Source organism: Rhinolophus ferrumequinum, chromosome 7 (genome assembly GCF_004115265.2).
Source record: "Rhinolophus ferrumequinum isolate MPI-CBG mRhiFer1 chromosome 7, mRhiFer1_v1.p, whole genome shotgun sequence".
Classification (NCBI taxonomy): Eukaryota; Metazoa; Chordata; class Mammalia; order Chiroptera; family Rhinolophidae; genus Rhinolophus; species Rhinolophus ferrumequinum.
Window position 1 is genome coordinate 46766722 of NC_046290.1, and position 24326 is coordinate 46791047.

Below are 24326 nucleotides of genomic sequence, written 5' to 3' on the forward strand. Positions count from 1 at the left end.
CCTTGCTGTGAGAAGGGGCTATTGCTACCCCATTTCCAAATTGGTAGGGTCAGTGGGCAATGAAGAGCATGCAGCAAACGTCTACTTCCTGGCTATAATACCTCCTTGGCAAATTATTTTAGTTCTGATGCCAAAATGGTGTGATTTATAAAATGAGGTGTAATAGTACCCACTTCATTGGCTTGTTGTGATGGTTACATTAGATAATATATGGCAAAGCTTCTAGAACAATGTCTGAATATAATAAGTTCTCAGTAAAAGTTGACCTTTGCGTGCGGATGTGAATGGATTTCCATATGTAGAGAGTGTTTTGTATGTACATATGCAGACAGAAAATTGCAATTGGTCTAGACAAATGAAGCTACAGGCAAAGGGATAAAAATCCTGGTGTTGTAAACAATTCCTTGAAAATTTTTAGGAACGTTTTAAGACTTTCTCTAAGAACAATTTATAGTACTAGAGGTAACATTGCCTGTAGCCTAGACTTGTAATGGAACTTCTCTACAACATTAGTGTTAAGGGACAGAGTTAACACCCTTTTTCCTTTGTGCTCCTCTGATTGGATGAATTCTACCGCCCTGTCTCCAGTTTTGCTGATCCTTCCTTCCACTAATCTAGTCTGTTGTTGAACCCTTGCATTGTATGTTTCATTGCGGTTATTATATTCTTCACCTCTGTGATTTCTGTTTGGTACTTTTTACTATTTTCTGACTCTCTGTTGAAAGTCTCACTTTGTTTATGCATTGCTTTCTGGACCTCAGTGATCGTCTTTATGACTCTTACTTTGAACTCTCTATCAGAGAAACAACTTATCTCCGTTCATTAAGATCAATTTCTGGAGATTTATCTTTTTGTTTGGAAAATATTCTCTTTTGTTTCTTCATTTCCCACGGCTTTCTGTTGGTTTCTGTGCATTACATAAAATAACCATCTCTCCCAGTCTGGACAGACTGGTCTTGTGTAGGAAATGAAACTCGTCAATCAGTCTGGCCCAAACTTATGGTCCCTCTGAAACCTTTGTGATTGTCTAGGTTTCCGTCTTTGTTCTCAGTGGCCCCTGGTACTTGAGGGTGTGCCAAGACCCATCAGTGTCCTGAAGGGGAGGATCTCACTCAACACCTAGATTCAGGCTGATTAGAAGGTGGAAGCTGGGAAAATATGCAGTGAAACCTCTTCCAGGGAAAGACTGGGAGATAAGATTTTTTTGTTTTTGTTTTTTTTTGCTTGCTCCTTCTGTGCTGAACCTTGGTGGGATAGCTGCAGTGAGTAGTCATGTGAGCACCCATTAGCTGCTTCTTTATCCACTACAGTCCTCGTGAATGCAAGCCCATTGGCTATCAGAACCAGGTGAGCCGAGAACCTGTCCTTGGTTGGCCAGATATATTACAAGCTCCTTCCAGAGAGATGCTGGTGATCTGGCTTTATTGACGGAGTGAGCTGAGTGAGGAGGGAATGCCCACTGGCTCCCCTGGGGTCCAGCCAGCCCCTGGATGCATGCTTTTAGAAGCTGGACCCTCAGGCAATAGCTTGTATGCAGTCAGTTCCCTTCCAGAGAAAGACTGGGAGATGGGTGTTTCTGCTTGCTCCCCCTACGCCAAGCCTTGGAGAGATAGCTATGGTTCGTGTTTGGGTGACCATTGAGAACTGCTTCTTTATTTGTGATAGTCCTGTGGGACTCATGGATTCAAGCCCATTTGGCTTTCAGAGCTAGGTGTTGTGGGGTCCCATCCCTCAGGGGTAAACCTTAAAAGTTGGGGTATTAGATATGTGATCCAAATCCTTTACTCCTTTGGGAGAAGCTGGGAGTTGGGTGTTCCCTTCTGATTTTATGGCTCTGTGCTGGGAATGGGGTTTATGATGAGAGTGTGTCTCAGCTTTTCCTGTCCGTTTCGATGTGGGTATCTTCTCATTCATCTTGTGTGTACGAGTCATTCAGTTAGTTTCTGGCTTTCTCTCAGAGAATTGCTCTGTGTACAGCTGTACATTTGGTGCTTCCATAGGAGGAGGGAAGTTCAGAAGACTCCTCTGTCTCCATCTTGGTCCCTTCCCTTCAACTGAGTAGAGTTTTACTCTAAGCAGTTCAGAATCTCTTAAATGCTCAATGCATCTTTTTCTAGTGTACATGTTTTATTAATGTTGCTTGTCTTCAAGGTAAATTAATTACAGTAACAAAGAAATAAACTGAGGCATGGGGCCCACTGGAGTTTATCATATGTTAGTGGGAGTGGCATTGTAAGTGGAAACAGTTTTTTTCCTGGTAATTATTTCTTTCAATACTGATCCAAAAACTATTTAAACCTTCACTATTCATAGTTATTAAAACTTCTTTGTGTTTATTTATTTTTGCTTTTGGGCGGGGGGGTGGTGCATAAATGGAGATGTTACTGAATGAGTATTGATTTCTGTAATGACTTTGTCATGGAAGAATCTGAATGAAGCATTAATGTATTTCCTTGTATTTTATAATAAATCCCTTTTTTTCTTTTCAATCACTGAGAGTTATCAGGAAGGCCTGAGATCCTGGAGAAGAGCCAGAATCTGAAAGGACTGTTGTGTCTCATAAAGAAAAGCAGAGCCTTTTTTTGGCCCTGTATCTTACCATCATTACTCACAATACAACTTCGTTATGTGTCCTAGGGAAGGAAATATCCCGGTTTTATTTAATTTTGTGCCAGAAATAAAATTGGATTCCTATTTCATAAAATTAAACCCATTCTTTTGTGGAAAAAATTTTCATTCTAAAAGGTTTTACAGGGTTTTAGGACCCCATATTTGCAGTAAAACTTTGAAAAGTTATATAATAATTATCCAATAAAATTTCACAATTAATTTTTTTTCTGTCTTGGGGATTTTGCTTGTTTGTTTTTTGGCCAGAAGCCTTTTCTCAGAAATTGACATAATTTTGACAATTAGGTTAACTGGGATAAAATATTCTGTTTTATTCTGTTGGTGCTCAGATAATTTTTGAGTTAAAGTCTTCTCTTCCTGCTCAACGAAATTACTTTCCTTCGCTTGTATTCCCAGAAGCTTGACATGGCTGGCAAGCACCAAGCTTGTCATCACCACTTGGATGACTGCTATTTGAGTACAGAGCCCAAAGGGACTACAAATACTATCTCAGGGGACTGATGACACTGAGCTGGGGACATAGTAGCTCGTCTCACAACCTATGGAAGAGGTAGAGCTTGTCCCGTTTATGTTTTCTGATTTAACAACAAAAAAAAGGCCACTTGCTTAAAAGAAACAGGCATGTATATGAGAGAGAGAGAGTATCTCTCTCTCTCTCATATATATTTATAGATACTCTCTCTCTCATATATATATTTATACTTACAAACCAATATATAGCAACAATTTGAAGATTCAAGACATTTTTTTCCCCCAAAGTAAACTGTTAATATTTTGAAAAACCGATTTGGACTTTTCTGCAGTTCTCTAGGTAAAACTAGTTCATATATTCAAAGGTCTCATTATAGGTAGACGTTCTTTGTTGTGGGAGAGATGGAACTCTTCACTATACCAATTATAAAAACATGACAAAACCTGTTTTTTTCCCAGCTTTTGCGATGTCATTGACATACGACTTTGTGTAAGTGTAAGGGATTCAGTGTGTTGATTTGATACATTGACATATTGCTAAGTGATTATTACCATTACATCAGTTAACACCTCCATTCCACCACATAATTACCATTTCCTTTCAGTGGTGAGAACATTTAAGAAAGGTGATACCATGAATTGAATCTGCAGGGCAAACATACTAAAATCTTTAATAAAACAAGGCAAAGTTTATCTATTAGATTGCTTTTTCAACTTTAAAGAGTCAAACTTTCCTCCTGCCTTTATAATTGGTTCTATGAATGGAAGCGGTTTTTAAGGTAAGCCAACTGAGCTTTTGCAACCTTTTTGTCTTGGGCATAAAGGGAAACACAGCTGATATATTTGGCGAGCCCACTTTTCATTCTGTAGATGTATGGTGGGTTGGACAGCTGTCCCCAAGGACAATTAATTGTTGCAACTGGTAGGACCTACTAAGGATGGCTTAGAGAATCAATGTAGTTATTGATTCCAAAAACCATCCATGCCAAAAGTCTGCTCCTTACTGTGCAAGTAACACTAATGGAGTTATAGCAATCACCACAGATTTAAATTTGAATCCAGAAATAAGAGAAATGGTTCATGAGTTGCAGAATCCATGTTGGAAGGGCAAATCCAAGAACAGTATCTGTGCAAAAACAAGTCATGGTGCAGTGAATAGTGACTTAAAGGAAAAGTGAAATCCTTGGCGTGGACCCAAGTTTAATGTACAGGTTATGTAACATGATGCTGTTACTAAGAAGAAGAATGGTTAGAATGAGGCTTTGCTTTATTAATAGAGTCTTCATAAATTAGCTCCCTTTGAAGGAGAATGTTTGTCTTTCTACACTTTACAACTAATAGGGAAAGAGGAAAGCAATGCAGAGGGCCAAAAGGACTACGGAAGAAAGTTTATAAGAGTAGGGGTTATTCAGCAACTGTTAAAATGTGTCTTGATTGTTTAGTGTTCTCTCAGGAGTTTAAAGAGCAGTCATAATATTGCTTCTTATCTGCAGGAAAAGCCATTAAGTGAGAATTAACAGTTCATTACGAAAGACTCGGTGGGAACTGCCAATTTTCTGTAACATCTACATCTTGTTTCAAACTACATACTCGAAACCATCACCTTCTTTCTAGGCAACAGGAGAAGGGAAGGTATGGGCCAGCAATGTTTGACAGAGGAAAATATCTGTTTATCTTTCTTTGAATAGAGGGAAGAGATCTGTAACCAGTAAAAAGCAAGATTTGTTTAACACTTGAAATGGAGCTTGGCTGATGTTGTTATGCTTGAACACAATTTGCTGGCTGTAGAAATAGCCAGCAGAATGAGGCTCAGGAGTCTGGCGGCTCTGTTGGTTGGTCCCCACTTTGCTGTGTTCCAGGCTTTATTAACCAGGAGATGGCACATTGAATTATGACTTGGCCCACAGACCATATGAAATGTCAGCTTTGTGTTTCTGCCCCCAAACTTTGTACTGGACAGCAAGTTGAAATAACATCAGCTGAAATATCAGTGGGTAGGAGACCCAGAAAGGACAAAAGTATTACCAACTAGAAGTTTCCAGGTTTTTCTTAAAAAAAGAAAAATATCTGAGGAGTTTTAAAATTAATGCATAATGAAATTAATGCAGTTTTGAAATTATAGGTATTGACTGATTCTGGGATTTTATATTTTTCTTGGAAATCTTGACATTTTGGAGGCAGTTGTGTACACACAGTATTGTTTTCTAGCTTTTCATCGCTCCTGATAGTATTGAAAGGGCCAAATACCTCCATACTTTCTTTTCTGACATTTAAAGCTGGTATTACATTCCTTCAGTTGCCAAGGTAACCCACTGGATAAATGCTAGTGGTGAAGCGAATGCTCTTTAAAATAGGTCCAATGGTAAGTTGGTAAAATTGTTTCACAGCACTTAGCCATGCACGTGCCCACAAATGTGCATCATTGTGAAGTTTTAAATCCTTAATTTAAAAATGTCTTCTCTGTCTTCTGTCCGTTTTTAAGCTTTTCATTTTTAAGGAATTGGTTTTTTTGGTGGTAAAGAATTAGATACAGAATTGAATTCTTAAGGAAAAAGATTTTTTCCCTGTTCAATTATTTAGATTTAGTTTCCAGTTAAGTCAGTAAACTCTTATTAAGCACATTCTTTGCTGAAGATACTATGTTTTAAAGAAGAAAAGGCTCTTCTTTTAAACTCTTCCTTAAAAAGTAATCTTCCTACTTTTGTCTGGCACCAGTGTGGCCCTTAGACTGCAATAGAGAATTACATATTTACTCTCACATCTGGGGAACAGAGCAGAGGGTTTCATTCAGGTTACTTTTTCCCTCTCTCTCATCTTTTTCAAGGCAAAAAAAATGTAAGTGGAAGCTTTTGTTTTCAAGTATTCTACTCTAATTCGCTTCCCAAAGGATCCGGAAATGTGGAAGGTTTTGAAATTTACCTCTGGTGGATCGAGTCCCATTCCTGGATTCTCTTCTCTGGAAACTCTTCAAATGTTGCAGGATGCATATAACAGTTTTTGATTACATACAAGGGACTAAAATGGAATTTGAAAATGATAATAGCCAAGAAGTCTCTTAATACTTATTTTAAGGAAAAAAGTTAAAATTTTGCTGTTTTCCTAGATTTCTTTAATAGGATTTGAATGCTGGCAGTTGTCCTTGTACTATTTTATTTAAAAAATAAACAGAACATTGGTTTTAAAATTACCAGTGTTTGGAGCTTAAAAGACTGGTGGTTGAAGAAGATGGCTGGGAGGGGCCTGGGGGAAGGGGGTGGGCAGTGAGCCAGAAGTGATGGCATGTTCTTAGAGAAATGACCTGTGTCCTGTTGCAATGCCCCCTCCCCCAAGCCCCTTTACTGGTCCCAAATGAACTTTACAAGGCCTTGTCTTGACTCTTTCAAATATGGGCCTTGATGTAGGCATGAAGTTATACATGTAGAAACCCCTCAAAATCTTCTGTAATCCTACCCTAGGATGATACCCGCATACCTACTTTCTCTTCCCCACCGGTAGCTGTAGCAGCTTTCATTCGGCAGTTTTGTCGTGGGGTGTGTGAGTCTGTACGCATATGTGTAATCACATATCAGGCCAACAACTGGATTGTGGGGTGTGACCCTGGGCCCTTAGGATTGATGTAGCTTAGTTTCCTTCTGCTTGTTTTTCTTTACTCTCAATTTGTTGATTTGAATAAATTCTGAAAGACAGTTCTAAATTCTAAAGACAGTTCTGCCTTTTCTGCCCTTCTCTTCTTGGTTTTGTCTTATTTTGCCCAATTATTTATTTGCTTAATGGGAGATATAATAATGAAGGACTTAGTTTTAGAGACAGAAAAGTCTGGGTTCAAATCCTTGATGCTCCATTTACTACCTGAGTGAGCTTGGGCAATTGCATAATTGTGTCAAGCCTCAGTTTCTGCCCCTATGAAATAGGAATGATAATAGTCCCTACCTCATGCAGGATTAAATGAGATAAAGCATGTAAATTGCTTAATACATATTAGATGGACACAGGAATATAAAGTTTTTATAGTCATCACTACCTAGTAAGGAAGAAATAAAGGTGGTTGTGGTAGTTTCATTTTTTTGCTTTCATTCATGCATAACAGCTGTCCATCTAAATTTCTAATGAACTTTTCCAACCTCCCCACCCTCACTCCAGGTAGACGGCACTTTATATGCTGATTTCCAGTTTTGTTTATCCCATTTATCTTTTCCTATTCTTACCAGAATATCCCTTGCTGAGGGTGCCCCCATGCTGAAGCAGGAGATGAGATCCCCATTGAAGTTATAGCTTATTTCCAGAGTTTAATATTTCTCAGTCTGGGTCTTCGGACTTGGGGCTCCGGCTTTCAGTGCAAAGGCAGTGAGTGGACCCTGCCTGGACTCAGATGAATGGCTAGTTTCCTGGTTGTGCTTGAATTCAGACTCCCCATTCAGACTTCAAAAAGCCGTTTCCAAGATATGATGAGTCAACACTTTGTCTGCTGGTCAATAATCAAATTAGACTGCATTGTATTTCATTTGTCTCCCAAACAGAACAGGGTTCCTGGTGGGTCCTTTGGGAGGGTCCCTGTAGGGTGAAGGTAGAGCAAAGAATGCCTGGTACACGGTAGGCTGTCAGCAAATATCCAACGAATAACTGATGCTGGATGTGAATCAGCCTTGAAGAAATATTAACAAATGAAAAAAAATGACTGCACAGGCTGGAAAGGAGGTGTGACATAATTGCTGCTTATGCCCGAGGCATGGTCTGAAGCACATTTGTCTTAATGACACATCTGGTGTATTACGTTGATGTAATTATAGTGCCTCCTAAGCAGACAGCTAGTTCCTTTAAATTATGCTTTTAAATTATAAGCACAGGAAAACTGTTCTCTAACATATCATATATCACTTTAGTGACTGTTTATTATATTTTTCTGTATTAAAAGAACAGATAACTATGTATGACTACGTTCCCCCAATACTGGCTTTCCTAGTTCTTGAGAACTCTGTCCCATGTGTTATTTTCCTTATAGCCCCCTGACAATCCTGACTAGTAGGCAGGGCAGGTATCACTTTTCTTTTTACAGATCAAGCAACTTGAAACTTGAGAATTAGGTGGTCTGCCCAAAGCTACATCTCTGTGTGTTCAAATCCCGACATTCCACCCTTTTAGTCTTTCCTCCTTTGCACTATACAGTGTTGTGTCTGGATTCTTACTATCTTGTATTGATGTTCATAGTGTATAATTCAGTCTGGAAATGTCCCCAGATTGTGAAGGCCAGAAATTACATTGCCGTCTTTGAGTCTGATAATGACTTTTTAGTGTTTCAGTTGATTTAGTACTAGTTCCATGAGGTAAAATAAAGTATAACCAACCCATCTGAGATGCAAAATCCACAAAGTGCATTCCAGTATTGTATATTACAATGCAAATTTTCTGGAATAATTGTGTGTGTGATTTGTGTTTTCCCAGATTATTTTCAGTCAGGGGTGGTTGTAATTTGAGTGTCTCAAATGTGCAGAAAAGAAGTTTCAGGAAGGTAAAACCTGTCATTATGCTTGTTTTACTTCTGCCTTTTGGCTTTATGACCCAACCATGCCTGCCATGCTGGTGTTGTGCTCCATGGATGTTCTGTTTCCGTGTCTTTCCTAGGAGTGTATTTATACTCTAATCCTTGGACTCACCAACCTCTGATCTTCTGTATGGAAGGGTGATTTGTTTATACACACACCAACGCCCTCATTAGATTATCTAAATGGCAGCTATCCTAAGACACGACATCTCGTTGAGAGTCCTGAAAAAATATCAGAGATCGTGTATGGCGCTCATGCCAGTTTCTCTCTTCCATTCTCAATGTACATTTTTGGTGATAGTTTTTTTTTTTTTTCTCTCTTTACTATTTGCTCATCATTTTTGGCATTTTATAAACCGGTAAATTTTCAAATCATGCTACATGATGTAGGTTGAATTAACCTGCAGCACAGTTTTCTTGTAAGTCAGATAGTTTCCTTATTTCTATCCACACTCTTTGTATCTCATCCTAGAGCTATAGTTCATCACTGACTTCATGGGCCAGATACACGTGTTTATTTTACTCTGAACAAAAGTGGGCTGGCTGTATGCTTTCCAAAGACAAGGACCACGTCCATCTCTGTGTCCACAGGGCCTGACATATAATAGTAGTGTCATTCAATGTTTATCTACGGAATGACTTAAATGCAGAAATGTAGACCTCCATGAAATATGTATGTGTGGCTTTGGAAACCAGAGTAGGACTTATTTTAATGAGTTGGATTTATGTGAATTCAAAAAGAACCATTCTTCATAAATTTAGTGTTGAATACATTCCAATGGCTCTACTCAGGAATTATGAAACATTACTAAACCCCACAAAGTGGAGGTACTTCTGAAGTAACTTGTGTTTAAAAATATCATTTGCTTCCAGATTATTGTCCCTGTCTCATTTTAGCTTTAATATTTTGCTCAGTGTTTAAGGCTATATCCTGGCTTAGCAGCATGTAATATGGATTAAAAATAACTTGCAAAAGTCACAATTTTTTGTTGTTGTTCTTATTCATTGGTGAAACTTTTTTACCTAATAGATATTGAGACCTGATTGGGAAGACAGTGGTATAAAAAGGAGGCGTAGATATGGATTTTGTTAACCTCTTATTTATTTAAGGTAGTCTCAACCCTGACTTTGCATAAGAATCACTTAGGAATCTTCAGAAAAGATTGATGCTTGGACTTCACCCCAGAAGTTGTTTGAATTGTTCTGGGGAGGACCTTGAACACAGCTGTGTGTTTTTGGGGGTTGTAGAGGGGAAGAGACCTACAGACACCATTGGACCCCAGAGATACCAACACCCCTCATTCTTTCCCGGTGGCATTCCGTTCTTTCCCCTCAGAGGTATTATGCTGACTTTTATTTAGAGTAACCACTTCCTTGCTTTTCCTTATAGTTTTGCTACCTCTATATGCCTAAATAATATGGTTTAGTTTTTACTATTGTAAACTTCATATTAATTGAAATGTATTCTGTATATTCTCTTATGACTTTTCCTCCTCAACATTATATTTTTTAGTTTCTTCTATGTGAGTCTAATTGACTTTTATTGCTATTAGAATACTAGTGTATGATTATAGTGCAATGTATTCGATTGCCAATGGACATCAAGATCACTTCTCTTTTTGACCATTTTACGTTTTTGTCCATGTAAAATGGACAAAAAAAGCATAGTCCTCACTAGGTTTTATATGTAGGAGTGGAATTGCTCAGTTGTTTCTTAAAATTTATGAGATTATGCCACTGTGCTTTCCAAAGTGTTTGTACCCATTTACATTTTCTCTAGTAGTGAATGTGAGTTCCTGAGGGCTTGGTAATTTATTTTTCAGTTTCCTAGCCTTAATTTATTGCTAATTGAAAGGCATAGTTAGATCTTGTGTAGGTATGATAATGACCCTAAATTTGGACTGAGCAGTAAATAAAATCACTTTCCTTTAGTAATAACCAAACTATATGGCCAGCCCTGCTGTTGTGTTTCAGGTACTTTGCAAGGTCTCTTGGTGTGTGCTGTATTTCACTCTTGATTCTGAAAAATCCAGGGCAGGAATGAACACTCTTAGGACCTGGGGTCTTTGATGTGACAGCCTCATTTCCAGGCAGAGAAACTGAGGTGTGGCAAGAGTGGGGCGTAGTCGTTGAGCCTCCTTCTCTGTCTGGAGCAGATGAACTTCCCTTACGCTGTGATGGGAATGTTGATTGAATGACCCAGCCTGCTCAGTTCCTTTTTGTGTCTGGGTGATCTTATTTCCAGGGTGTTATAGGTCATACCTTTTAATGTTTGCCATTAGAGCAATTCTTAGTAATTCTGTTGAGTTATATTGGCTCAAATAATTGCTGGCGCCAACTAAACAGGAAGACACCTATTTATTTGGGAAAAAAGATTTCATTTTAATTAAACACCTCCACCTCTGCCAAATACTACAACCTCTTTCCAAAGCTTGTTTTCCTGACTGCTGTTAAGAATCTGAAACTCTATAACAAGCAGAATAATGTATATATGTTATGATGTTTCCTATTTCAAGCTATTTCCCTGATTCTGCTCTCTGTCTGGACTTTTATACTGAATGAGAAAGCTCTCTTCTTAAAACATTTTGGTCAGCTTTTTTGTTTTCTTCAGACATTAGAAGATCTTTCTTCTCCACTCTTCCCGCCTCCCCAGAAAGTGGGTAGATTCTGGAAGAGGGAGGGATGTGGGCAAAGAGGAGAGAGTGTGATCCAGTCCCACATGTTTACTGTTGTCTCCCATTGGACAAGATGTGAGGATGGAGCCAGAAGGAAGAGAAGAGGGAGCTGCACTAGCAGAACAGGCCTGGAAAGCTCTCTTGGTAGAGGAAACAACTGCTCCCCGCACTCGTACTGTGGGTCAGGTTAAATACAGTGAACCCCAGGTATTTAGGGCAGTGCCCCAGGCACTGTAGGGAGCCCATTTAAATGGTTGACACCATACTTACCTTTATCAATGGTATTGCTCTAAAAGGGAATGCAGAAAGTTCGGATGTTCCCTTTTGGTCATATTTTTTCTTGGAAGAAAATTGTCCTGCGTAACCATGGGACATTCTCACCAGATTTAGATGGGGATCTGTGGCCTAGAAATTCCATCCTAGTGAGGCTGATGACATTCTCATGCTAACAGGGGGATGTCCGCATGTGTGTCTGTTTTGTTACCTGATCCTAACAACTCTCTTCATGATTATTATTTAGGAAGGACACAAATGGAAATGTTATCAAACATGCCTTGTTGGGAATCTGTTAATAATAAAAACACTACTTTCTGATAAAATGTGTTTAAAGATCAAAAACTTAAAGTATAAAATAATCAAAGTTCTTTAATAGCCAACACAGCTCTTTGGAAGATCTCGAGTATGTTAAAGAAATGTCTGGTAAGGGTGCGCCACCATGTCTGTATTTAGATGTTTAGTCATTTCAGATGTCATCTCACTGCGGGGAGGGGAGTCTGTGCTGTGTCGTACAGATGGATGATGGAACAAATGTACAGTGAAGTCGGGCTCATTTACATATTTAAAATATGAGGCCTTATGTTCATTGACCCAGATATAGAAATCGCAGCATAAATTCATTAAAAATGTAAACTAAGCCGTTTTCTTTTGAGTCCATGTGCCGTGGAGTATTTCCTGGTTGTTTCAAACTAGGGCTTGGTTGGAGGCCGGCTCTTCAAACAGCATCACCACCGCCTGCTGGTAAGACAGCTGAGTTTATTGCCTGCTGTGGTAAGGGAGAAAGAAGTCCCCTTCCGCAGATCCTTAGCGATGTCTTGAATGTGGAAGGCAAGAGTGGAATTTATAGAGAACTTGAAGTTTGGTTTAACGATTGAATTTTAATACAGGGAAAAGGTGGTAGGCAGGGAGGGGTGTTTGATGAGGATTGGGTGTGGATTATGATATAATAGTTAAACATTGGTTTTAGGGATTAAATTGTGTGTTGAGAAGGGTTGGTGGGTCTTAAAGGAAGTTCCCATAATGGACAGTCAGTCATTTGCCTGGGTAAGTAAGTAGAATAGTAAAGTTATGCTACTGAAGACAATGGGATAATCAAATCCCATTAATGTGGCCAGGAGGCTATGCGGAGAAGTCGGTGTTTTTGTCCTCACCGCCTCAGCTTGTGTAGGGGAGTACATAATTTGTATTCTGAGTTTAGTTGAGAGGTGTCAGAGGCAGAACAAAGAATGACAGATGCTACAAATAGCAGCTGCAGATCCAAATTACTATAGTTATTAAAAGCTAATTTCCATGGGTACTCACCATGGAAAGACCCATTGGTCATTTATTTATTCATTTAATAGACAAATATTTATGGGGCACATAACATGTTCCAGGCACTGTGCTGGGAGAAAAGATAGAGCAGGTCCCTACCCTCTGAGGCCTGTCACCCCAGTGGGGGGCAGTGTTGTCTGGATCTCTTTCAGATCACAAATACAGTCAATAACATCCCTGCCCATCGCTCCTTGCCTATGTTAACTAGAGGGTGTATATAGCTCAGATTCTTACTGCATGCTTATTCCAAAAGATCTCGAGTGTTAGGATTTTCATGTTTAGTTTGTTAAGATTAGGCTTGTTTTAAGGTGTGCTTTGATTTCTAGGGAGTTCATGGGCCTACGTTTTTATTTAATGTAAGCAAATTTATTCTTTTACATATTTGCAATGTAATATTTATCATGGGCCACCTATGTCCCAGGCACTGAGTCACTGCAGTAGAAATACAAGTGTACAGATACAGCTGTACAAACACTCTGTATAAATAAGTCAATTTAAACATACACAAATAAGTGAAATTTTAACAGTCAGTTGCCATTCAGTTCCACAAATACTGAATGACATCAGTTTGCCACATAGGATGCTGGATGGAAGGACCCCCTCAGCCTGTAAGATGATACAGTTAGAACACAACCATAATATAGAGCAGCAAACACCACAATGAAAACTGAGACACACAGACCATCCAGGAGCCCTCTGAAAAGGGGCACCTGTAAAGGGACAAGTCAAGCACTGGGTTGTCCGTGGGTTTTAAGCAAAGCACTGGGTTAGCTTTGGCAACATGGAAAGAATCCCAGGGATTTAACAGATGGGTCAAAGCACTGATAGGAAGTTTGAGAAGGATCATGGTCTCCAGTTTTCTGGATATATGCAGCCCATTTCTGTCCCAGTTTCTCATCAGGGGAGAGCACCTCTGAGGACAAAGTGTGGAAAGGGAGGCTGCTTTCCAGCATTGGCCTCTGAGAGCCTGTCCTGCTGGAATAGCACCAACTCCTTAAAGGACACCTTAGAAAGTGAGTGTCTGTTTCCAAACGATGGTCTGTTACTAGCAGTTCTTTTCTCTAGATAAAAGGTGATGCAAACGTGCGCCATAGTGGGTGGAAAGCACATTGTACCAGCCATGAACAGACTTCACTCCAGCACCTACCAGCTGCCTGACCTTGGCCAAATCACTGACCTCTCCACATCTTAAAATGGGGTGTTTGAATTAGATGCTTATGGTTCCTTCCAACTCTGCCATTCTTACTATGTCTAAATATATGGTCTCTGATAAAATGTACGAGACAAACCTTGTAAACAGAGGAACTAATAGAGGTTTGTCTTTTTTTCAGGTGCTCTTCACAGAGAGTCTCTCCTACACCTGGCTGTGAGATGGGGCCTGCCTCAGCTTTCCCAGTTCCTCGTGTGCCTCCCGGGGGGAGTCCAGGCTTTGGTTTTACCCAATGAAGAGGGCACCACACCATTAGACTTAGCTTTAAATGGTGGACACTCAAAGCTGTTTGAAGATATCACAAAGTGAGTGGCTACGTGATGGTTTCTCTCTTGATCTGTTTCTATAAAGTCTGCCAAGCATTACTGAAAAATTGAAATCAAACCACAAGCTAATGTTGGTGTATGTTTTACCATTAGTTCTCATATATAGAGCACAGATATGAGGTGTGGTCACACAATACAGTGAATGCTGCTGCCGAGTGCCATCCAACAGAAAGGCAGGGATCTTCAATTTGGGAAGCGGCACCACAAAGCTTAGTAATAGTGTGTGACAAGTTTCAACTTGTTTGGTGCAGTCGGGTGTGAGCTATGGTTGAGAGAAGATGTGTTTTAAGGTGTGCCGTAAATCATCCTCCATCATGACAACGTTCCATGTCACACATCGCTTCTGATATGGCAATTTCTGTCAAACAAAAACATTACCGTGTGTCCTCATCCACCTTATTCACTGGATCTGGCACCATGTGACTTCTCACTCTTCCCCAAAGTCAAAATGATTCAGGGCATCGAGGCAGCCACAACAGTGCAACTAAAGACACTCACAAAAGAGGACTTCCAGAACTGCTTCAGAAAGTGGCAAGAGTGATGGGATAAGTGTGTTCGAAGTGAGGGGAAGTACTTTGAGGGGGATTAATGGCAAAGTGTCTTTTACTGTAATACATTTTTTAAAATTTAAACATTCACTGTATTATTTGATCACACCTTGTATACATATAGGACATAAACAGATATACAGATATATTTGGTATTAACACTTCTTGGGGGAGGAGTTAGGGGAAAAGTTAGGGAAAATTAACTATAGCTCCCTCTATAGGGAGCTACAGTTAATTAAAAAAACCTAACCCCTACTTATCTTTCAGGTTTCAGCTTAAATGTCACATCTTCAGAGATTCCTTCTAGTTATAGTCTTTCATGATTATGATAAATTCACAGTCGTAATTGTGATTAAAATTATTAATTCACATTATTAATCTTAATTTATAATTTCACATATATAGTGATCATCTGTTTCATATATGTCTCCCTCTTAAAGCCATTTGAGGCTGAAACTATTTCTGTTTTACTCACTGCAGTGGTCAGTGTATAACATTCATTGAAAGAATATAAATTTTTGTTGAAACAATTAATAACAGATAAACCCTAAGATACTATTTATCCAATGGGTGGTTATCAGTATCTAGTAAAATAATCTAAGAGAAATAATTTGTCAACTGTAAAGTTCTCTATCTTTATGATGATATCCACACTTTGAATGAATAATGAATATATTGTTTGTTACTTAGAATGGTTCAGATTGGTCATTCTTACCTTATGAAAGGAGGATTCACATATAGTGATTTTCTTCACTTGACATGTGATAAAAAAAACAACAGTTAAATGGGAGAGTACATTGAAAATTACTTTCCCAAAGTGCTACATAAATATTAATATTGTCAGCATTATTATAGTATTAATGGACTGATTTTTCTTGTTTGGCTCATAGATTTCCATATAATTAATTTATGGGTATACGATGCATAAATGGATGTTGGAGTAGAAGTCAGAGCTTTCTGTTTGTTTTTTTCTCTCACTTGGTCAGATGACCACCAACCAAGGGAAGAGCCCATCCATAGGGAGCTGCTCTTTTCTTTGCTCTAATGTGCCCCCTGCTCTTGGCCAGAAGGGGTAAGGCAGGACTGCTTCCTTTGCTTTAGTCGTTGTGGATAGTTAGTGTTCCAGCAAGGTCCTGGAGGCTGACTTCTTGTACCTTTAAGACCAGAAGATTTTATGTATTTTAAAAGTTTACACTTCTAACAAATCCATTCATGAAATGGATTAGAAGAAAAAGCTAAATTCTGATAGGGAGCTTTCATTTTCTAAATTAGTAACAGTGATGTGGTCGCTCAGGCTCAGAGTCCGTTTGCCTCAGTGGCTTGTCTTTGGCATAAAACTTGTTTCCTGGAAGATTCTGGAGTCCCTGCCAGTAACTAGTGGCAAGAGTTTGGGGAGATGCCCCACATGGTAGAGCACACATGCTCTTTGTGATCTCTTTTTGTCATTCCGTATGATGGCGATAACAGTTATTTGATTAGAAGTACACTGTATTTTTGTAAAGCAAGCATTCATTAACAAAAGGAGGTCATGGAAGAAGAGGAAAGAGGCAGTTCTGTGATGTGAGGAAGCTGGGAGCATTCTGTCGGGATGTGACATGCTGAGGTGGGCTGTCATCTGGGAGTCACTCATGTTTTCCTCCTGAGGCTGTTTTAGTGTTGCTATGACATGACCTTACAAGCCATCCAGAATATGAAAACTACGTATAGCTAATAAATGTGCAATTGTTCGCGGCCAAAACAGAACAGAAAATAAGCTGATATTCAAGAATTTAGTTTGGGAATATAGTTCCTTTGTTTATGCATGTATTCAAGAATACAACATGATCAAATTTATGCATGTTTTAATTTGCATGAGAAAATGATTTGCAACAGTGGACCAGTGTGTTATGAATATCTCACTTGTTTGTAACATTGAAACCTCACCATGTTCCCTGGAGATCATATCTGTTTTCCACTGTAACCACCTAATAAACTGTTGGCTACCAGCTAATTGCTACTGCATGTGGCTCCATTAAAGAGAAAATCATCTTTTCAGATTGAGAAGGAGAATGAAATACTGAGGTAAAGTACAATGTTTAAAAGTCAGTACTGTTTTATTATTTACACAAATCTTTAAGGTATATAACATATGTGCATGGCTTTTCAGCTGACATCTTCTCTAGGTGGAAAAAGAAGGACCGCTTTATTAGGATATGTTTACACGATCTTGTGTACTTACTGTCAGGTGGCTTTCAAGGCTCGTTTTGCCAGTTGGATTTGTTATATCAGGGGCAATAAAGGTACTGGGATCTTGGGGTTGATATTTCTGAAGCTGTGCATGGTTTTGATTTGTGACGGTTCAGTTTGCAGGGCAGACGTTCCCCAGACTTCTCCCGAGTGCAGCTCAGCGAAGATGCTTTCCTGCGGTATATTCACTCGTCAGAAACGCTGATCCTGACGTTTAACCACACAGCCGAGCATTTGTTGGAGGCAGATATTAAACTCTTCAGGAAATACTTTTGGGACAGAGCCTTTCTCATCAAGGTTTGTGCCCCAGTGTTCTGGCATACAATACCACACTCTTTGAGGGTGCAGGCAGCACTCATTGTTTGGGGAACAGTGTATTTCTAATAGAACCTTGGGGGACATGGAATTGGAAACTGTTACATCAGTAGAATGAAGATCATTCTGTAATATTTTGGCAGTAGAAAATAGTAATTTATATAATGTTCTTGTTTCCTTTACTTTTCATGAGCCAGCCCTGCCAATGTTGGGTTTTAATATTCTAATATTGGGTATTTTCTGTGAATGTATTGGTTGTATAATAATTCTTATCTAAAGTAATTGCATTTATGGTTGTTTTCCATGTATACGATCTACGTGTGGAGTTTCCTATGGCTTAGACGTAGTGAAGCCTTTGTCCCTGTGTACAGATTCTTCTTGAATGGGGACTGGTCATTTGAAACCAGTACTTTTTCAAAGAGGTTTTCTCCCCTCCCACCATGGGCGACATACCAGCATTGAGTGCTAGCATAGCATGCCCATGTCAGGGTTTCAAATGGTTCATCTTCATTTTCATTTTTGTGTGGAATCTGGAAGACTATAAAGAATATTTATATCTTTTAATTATTATTAAACAAAGGGTTACTTTGAGGAAAAGGGCGTGAGTCAGTCTAGTTGACAGTGGTCAGGGGTGTAATGGATTCACTCACCAGATCCTGTTACCCCTGTGTTCTCAAGTACACCCATTAAAAAGGCACAGGTTGCAAGACTGTATAGACTTTACAGAGTAAACATTTAAGGAAACTGATATCGTTATATATCAAGGTTTTTGTAAAATGTTTGCTTCATAAAATGAAAGATTTAGCCAGAAACACTATATATAAAATAAACATTAGTGTTGGCTTACTCCATGCAGGGTTTTATTTAAACAATTAAAATGAAACATGCTCTTCAGATTATGAACGACATCCCTTAGTTGGGTTTTGGGGAATGTAGTGTATAATTTCCTGGCATGCAGTGTTTCCTCATTTTGCGTAAGGATGCTTGTCATGTAAAGATCCTAAGCCTTTAGCAGTCCCTGTGGTTTTCCCCAGTTGTACATGCCCCTAGAGGTGGACATCGCAGCTGGGCAGAGGCTTGGCCATGCGAGCAGCATTGCTCAGGATGAGCTCCGCTCCCTGCAGCTCCGTCGGGCAGGGCTCAGCCACATGTGTGTCTGTAGAATGGATGCTCTGAACGCAGCACCGCACCTAGTGACAAAACCCCTGAAAAAGATAGACAGGCTCTGTGTATAACAAAAATTATTGAACTTTCTTTTCAATATTAAATTGTCCATCTTCTTAGGTTGGATTTGTGATTTCTTATACATTGAAGATAGCACTGGTGACTGTGGGGGAAGATTTAGGATGAGTCGATTGAGATGCTTCAATAATTTATTGTAGTGTACTTTATAATAACAAAGACTAAATGGAAATTGCTTTCCAGTTGCTTGGAGATTTTCATTTTATGAATAACACAGAGAAAATTTATTTATGATAAAATATTGATAAAAGGATCAGTTACAATGGAATGGCCTTGTGTTTCAGGTGTCAGCACCCCTCTTTTGGCTTCCTACCCCAAGTTGTGTGGCTGCGTAGTGAGTGGGGAGACCCATAAGGGAACAGGGCTGAGATTCTTAGGGCATGCAAAATCCTTAATTCTTACCTGTCCGACAAAAATGTTTCTGTGGTGTTCTTGAGTTTAAATTTTTATTTTGTGGTAGTTTTTACTTGGCTAGATGTTATTTTAAATGTAAGCAAATAGTAATTGTGATATAGGTTGTCCACACTAAAGCTTTGCAATTCGGGGTAACAAATGTGAGATTATGTATAGTAATAAAGTATTCATGCTTTATTAAATCTTAGATGTCTCAAAGTCTATTTTTATATATGACTTTGATGTGAGAGACTAATTTATTTTCAGTGAACCACAGCATGTCCTCAGTCTTGTGAAGGAGGCATCTTCAGTCTCAGAATTTGGGCATTACTTAGTTTTCTGCAGCCTTCTAGAACAACAACAATAAAATCTTGCTGCAGAAACCTGAGTTTGCATTCCCATATCCAAGAGCCATTCAGGTGATCCCATTCGGAAGCTATATTTGTTCCAAGTTGTAAAGAATTCATGTTATCACATTCTACGACAGCTGGCACTGGTGGACTGATAATTTGTAATAAATATTAAATGTTAAAAAATGACAGGTTGATGCTGTATATCCAAGCTGTAAAGGTAGATATTAGGAAATTAAATAATAGGCAAAATTTCAGCTATATCTTTTGATCATGTTTTAGTTCTCTCCTCATAACAGAACTTTTTCTGTTAATCAGAGTGCTAAGAGTTTAGTTCTTGATACACTGAGGTTTAATCACAGGCTCGGGGGCCTCAGGGGTCTTTCAGTTGTAGAATTGCCTGCCCAAGTTTGCCCAGGTATTTGTTTTGAAATATGTGCTGATACAGTCTTGGGCTGGCTTACCATTTGACTCATCAACACATAATTCCATGTTTCTTCACATTTTCACTGGCTGTGGGGAATGCATTTAAAAAAAATTACAGAGTGTCCCAAGGGGATGGCTTCTTTTTTAAGGCTCACAAACTCAGTCTCAGACAGTGCCAGCTTGCAGCCCATACTCATCCTGGGCTCTCCCTCTGATGGTGGTCCTGCCCCATCATCTGGGCCCCCAAGATCCCTATGTCTCAGGCTATGGATGGGGTTGGTCTAGGCAGTCAGATGCTTAAAACAGTGGCCCTTCCTTCCAGTTCGAGACTTTGTGTTATCTGTCCCCTTTTTGGTTCATGCACTATGTTCCTGAGAACCTTCTAGTGTGTGACCTCGGGAAGCAGCAGAGGATTAGTTTCAGGACAGTTTTGGCCCAAGCCTCCGGGCTCCCCACTACATCTCTCACTGTCATCCTGGGTGCTGCCTCTCTTTCCCAACCTCCCCGGGCCATGCGCCTGGCCTGTCCCAGCTCTGAGATCCTTGACTGTGATTTTCATCTCTTTGTTGCATATTTGAAGCCTCAAATGGTATTCAGTGATTTTTTTTCTTCTTGCTTTCTTAGACTCTTGAAGAGCAAGAAGCCAGGCCAGAGGAAAGACCAGATATGCCCTCCAGTGGTGCAGAAACCAAAGAAGGTAAGCATGTTCCTTCTTCACTTGGGGAAACCAGAAAGTACACAGGCCGAACCAGCTCTCTGGTGGTTGAGGTGTGTGGTGAAGCCGAGCAGGAACGAAGCGGCTTTGAGGCAAGATCACGGTTGTGGGTTACAATATGTCCCCTGGGTCCTCTGACAGCGTCAAATGAAGTGTGCTGTGTTTTTCCGCTTTTTATTCAATTACCATTTACTGAGTGCAGTTTGCCAGGCCCTGGTCCTCCCCCATTCCTGATCTGCAGGGCACTCTCCTGACACACACAGATTACTCCCCTCATTTGCAAGGTCAGTTTGTTCATTCCATTGAGTCCTTCATCACTTGCTTGTTCCACCTTCCTGGAACCCCTACGCCATGCTGGGCTAGTGGGTCTTAAAGACGATGGAGGTTGTGAAGGTGTTTCTGTGGTCATGAGGGTCGGGGAGCTCTACTCGCCTATAGAGGGAGGGGTGGGGATGTGGGATGTTCTTCACGGTACAGACAGTCCTACGGAACCAGGGTTGTCCTGAGGGAGCTTCAGGGACTGAAGGTACAAGTCTGCTCGAGGTGGGGGTCCTGACGAGAGGTATAATTCTTATAACACGTTCACTGCTCTTCTACGTCATTGCACATGGAATCACGTCGATGCCACACTTGTATATAACACCTAGCTGCTTTGCTGGGACAGAGTACTTTCTCATTTACTTTAACTTGGCTATTTATCTGGGCTTGCAGCCTGTACTTCAGTTCAGTTCAGGTTCTTTCCTCGTCACATACACAAATAAGTCTGACCTGTTAGTGAGTCCTACTAGTAATACACACAAGTTTTAGTTCTAGGGAGCATTCTTACTTCTGTTCTTGAATGTTCCTGTACTTGTTGTATGGAATGGATTCTGATTTTGTTTGTTTGTTTGTTTTTGTTTTATTTTCTAAAACACAGTAGTTCCAGGAATCTGACCACATCATTTTGTCTTCTAGGGTAGTTAGGGCTAAAGTTTTATATCTTGAAATGCATATTATCTTATTATCAATCTCCTTTTGCTTTATATTTTCGAGTATTGTTTTTAGTTTTTGAAATTCTATGTGAGGATAGTTGTATATGTATTTAGGGGTGGGGCATGTTATCTATTTAATGTCAGGATAGATATACAAAATATCTATTAATGGAAAGGGACACCTGTCTGTCAGGGCAGAGCACACCACCGTGCTCGATGCTGGATTAGGGAGAAGAAATAGGACAAGGTCCTTTTTGTTAAGCTGCCAGTGTTAATAGCTGGTTAATACCTTTGGTTCTGCTTGCAGTTAGCAACATGGAACAGTTGCATTCCATGTGTTTGTCACGTAGCATACTCTTAAAATCATTGCCCCGTGTTTGTTAAAAAGTCGTCTTGGAGAAGGAAGCCTGTGGCCAGTTGTTGGTGGCCAGTTGTTGGGAGTCTGTGTAGCCCGTCCCCAGTGCGTCCTCCCCCGCTGCCCCAGCTCGAGCCCCTGTGGAGATGCCCTCGCTGTGGAGATGCTGGCTGCATTGAGGGCACTGCAGCTTGCCCTGCCTGCCCAAGGACAGGGTGGGTACCTCCACGCTTTCTCCTGAAGACCTGTAGGGGAAACCTCTTTCTGGTCTTGTGTCGGGAACGCTGGCTTCTTCTCCGCGTTTGGCCTGCTTTACTGCTCTCACCGTAACTGATCAGGTCTCTCGCTTCTAGTTGGCTGATAAAAGGTTGCAGCCAAGTTTCTAGCCTGCCCGTTGCAAATGTGTATGGTATTGCTGAGTGCATTTTTAATTTTTTTAAAAAAGATTTTTATTAAAAATATAGCTGACATACAATATTATATTAGTTTCAGGGGTACACCATAGTTATTCAGCATTTATATACCTGAAGAAGTGATCACCATAAGTCCAGCAACCATCTGACACCGTACCATGCTATCACAATATTATTGTGCTGAGTGCATTTTTGAATTACCTTTATTTCTTGAGTTTCACCCTTGCTTTTCCTTTTTTTTTTAAAAAAAAATCAACTTCTGATTTTTAAATGTCATATATTTTTCTTTCCTTGTAATCCACCTTCAAACTAATTTAGAACAAAGTAAGATCTAAATATGTACTTAAATTCTAAGTTCTTGCCCTTAAGGGGCTGACAATTTGAGATTAGGACAGAAAACCAAACTGTGTCAGCACTTTATGATAAGTGCTGTAGGAGTCAGGTGCCTGTGGCACTATGAGAACTCTGTGGAGTGTAATGGTAGAGTGGTCAGGGAAAGCTTTCTGGAGGAGGTGACCTGGAGCTACTGTCTAATAGAGGGAAGGGAATTCTAGATAGTGGAAATATATGCAATACAGAGTCCTGAACCAGATAATGCATTGAGGGAAATGCAGGTTATTTTGCTGTCCAGGAGAGAGGGAGAGGGAGAGGGGAGAGGGGAGAGGGGAGAGGGGAGAGGGGAGAGGGGAGAGGGGAGAGGGGAGAGGGGAGAGGGGAGAGGGAGGCCAGGGACATAGGCTTGAGAGGGAGGCAGAGAGAGAGGGCTTGTACACAAGGCAAGAAACTGGAACTCTACCCTGACAGCTCTGAGGAGCTGTTTGAAACAAGTTAGGTTAGTCTATTATTTCAGAAAGGTCATTCTGTGCAAGTGTGGAGTGTGGATTGGAGAGCCTGAGGGCTGCTGAAAGTAATGCAGAAGGGGGCCTGTACCATAACAGTGTAATGAGATTGGAGAGATGGGGACAGATGTCCTGAACGTGTAGGATGTCAGTAGTGAGGGAGAAGGGCGATCCCTCTGTTCCTGGGGTGTCCTTGGATGGCATAGGCCTTAAGGAAGCAGGATTAGAAACTGTACTCAGTTTTAGACAGGCTGAGTTTGATGCGACTGGAGGACAGCCAAGTCACTATACCTAGTTGCCAGTTGGACTGAAGTTAGTCAATAAGCAAAAGAATTTGAACAGAAACTCAAGTGCTCTAACTCAAAATAATTAATGTGTGTATTTTATGGACCTTCTAGACTATGTGTTTTTGTACACTTGGAGGACATATTAGAAACTGTATGCACATTCCAGCAGAGGGCAGTATTCAACTAAAGTGAAAATATTCAATTAGTGTTAGTCCATTCATAAGCCTGGAGGCAACTCAATTGGAAGAACAAAGCATTTTGTGGACGGGCTTGATTTTTTTTTTTTTTTCCTTTCCTTTAAATTCCAAAAGCAAACTTTCCCTTTGAGATCAACTAGCAGATTCTTAACAGATCATGTTTTCCTTCTAGAGCAGTGGGTCAGGGGGAAGCTCTGCGCTTGTATCTGTAGCTGCCACTGGTTAAAGGACTGTAACTTTAGCCTGGAAATTTACTGTGCTGTCCTTGTTAGTGTGATAAATGGTTTTATTATTGTCTGTGAACTAATTATGTTTCCATAATTTCATGACAGTAATTGTACTGCCAGAATGATGGGAAATTATTCCAAATGAAGTAAATGGCAAAAAAGTCATCTCATTTTTAATATGCTGAGATGAAGAAACTAATTCTTAGAATTTATTAATCCACCAACTGACTCTGTTGTGTCCCTTGCCTTCTTTGTCCCTCTTTTGTGCCTCATTATCCTACCCTAGAATTTCCTAAAGAGCACTGTACAGAACACCAGTCTTGGAAGATACTCTGAAAAATATGGATTCTTTGGCCAGATATGTAGAAAACACTGTATATGAA

The 24326-nt window shown here is 40.0% G+C and overlaps 1 protein-coding gene across 4 annotated transcripts in view; it reads left to right on the top strand.

The window, feature by feature from the left end:
* The window catches only part of ARHGEF28 (Rho guanine nucleotide exchange factor 28), a 284986-nt gene that overhangs the window by 116960 nt on the left and 143700 nt on the right, over positions 1 to 24326 (top strand). For all 4 annotated transcript variants that reach the window (XM_033110869.1, XM_033110870.1, XM_033110871.1 and 1 more), the window contains 3 exons: positions 14235 to 14418; positions 17330 to 17510; positions 20564 to 20636. In XM_033110869.1, the coding sequence (XP_032966760.1) occupies positions 14235 to 14418; positions 17330 to 17510; positions 20564 to 20636 (438 nt within the window). The remainder of the gene's footprint in view (positions 1 to 14234; positions 14419 to 17329; positions 17511 to 20563; positions 20637 to 24326) is intronic.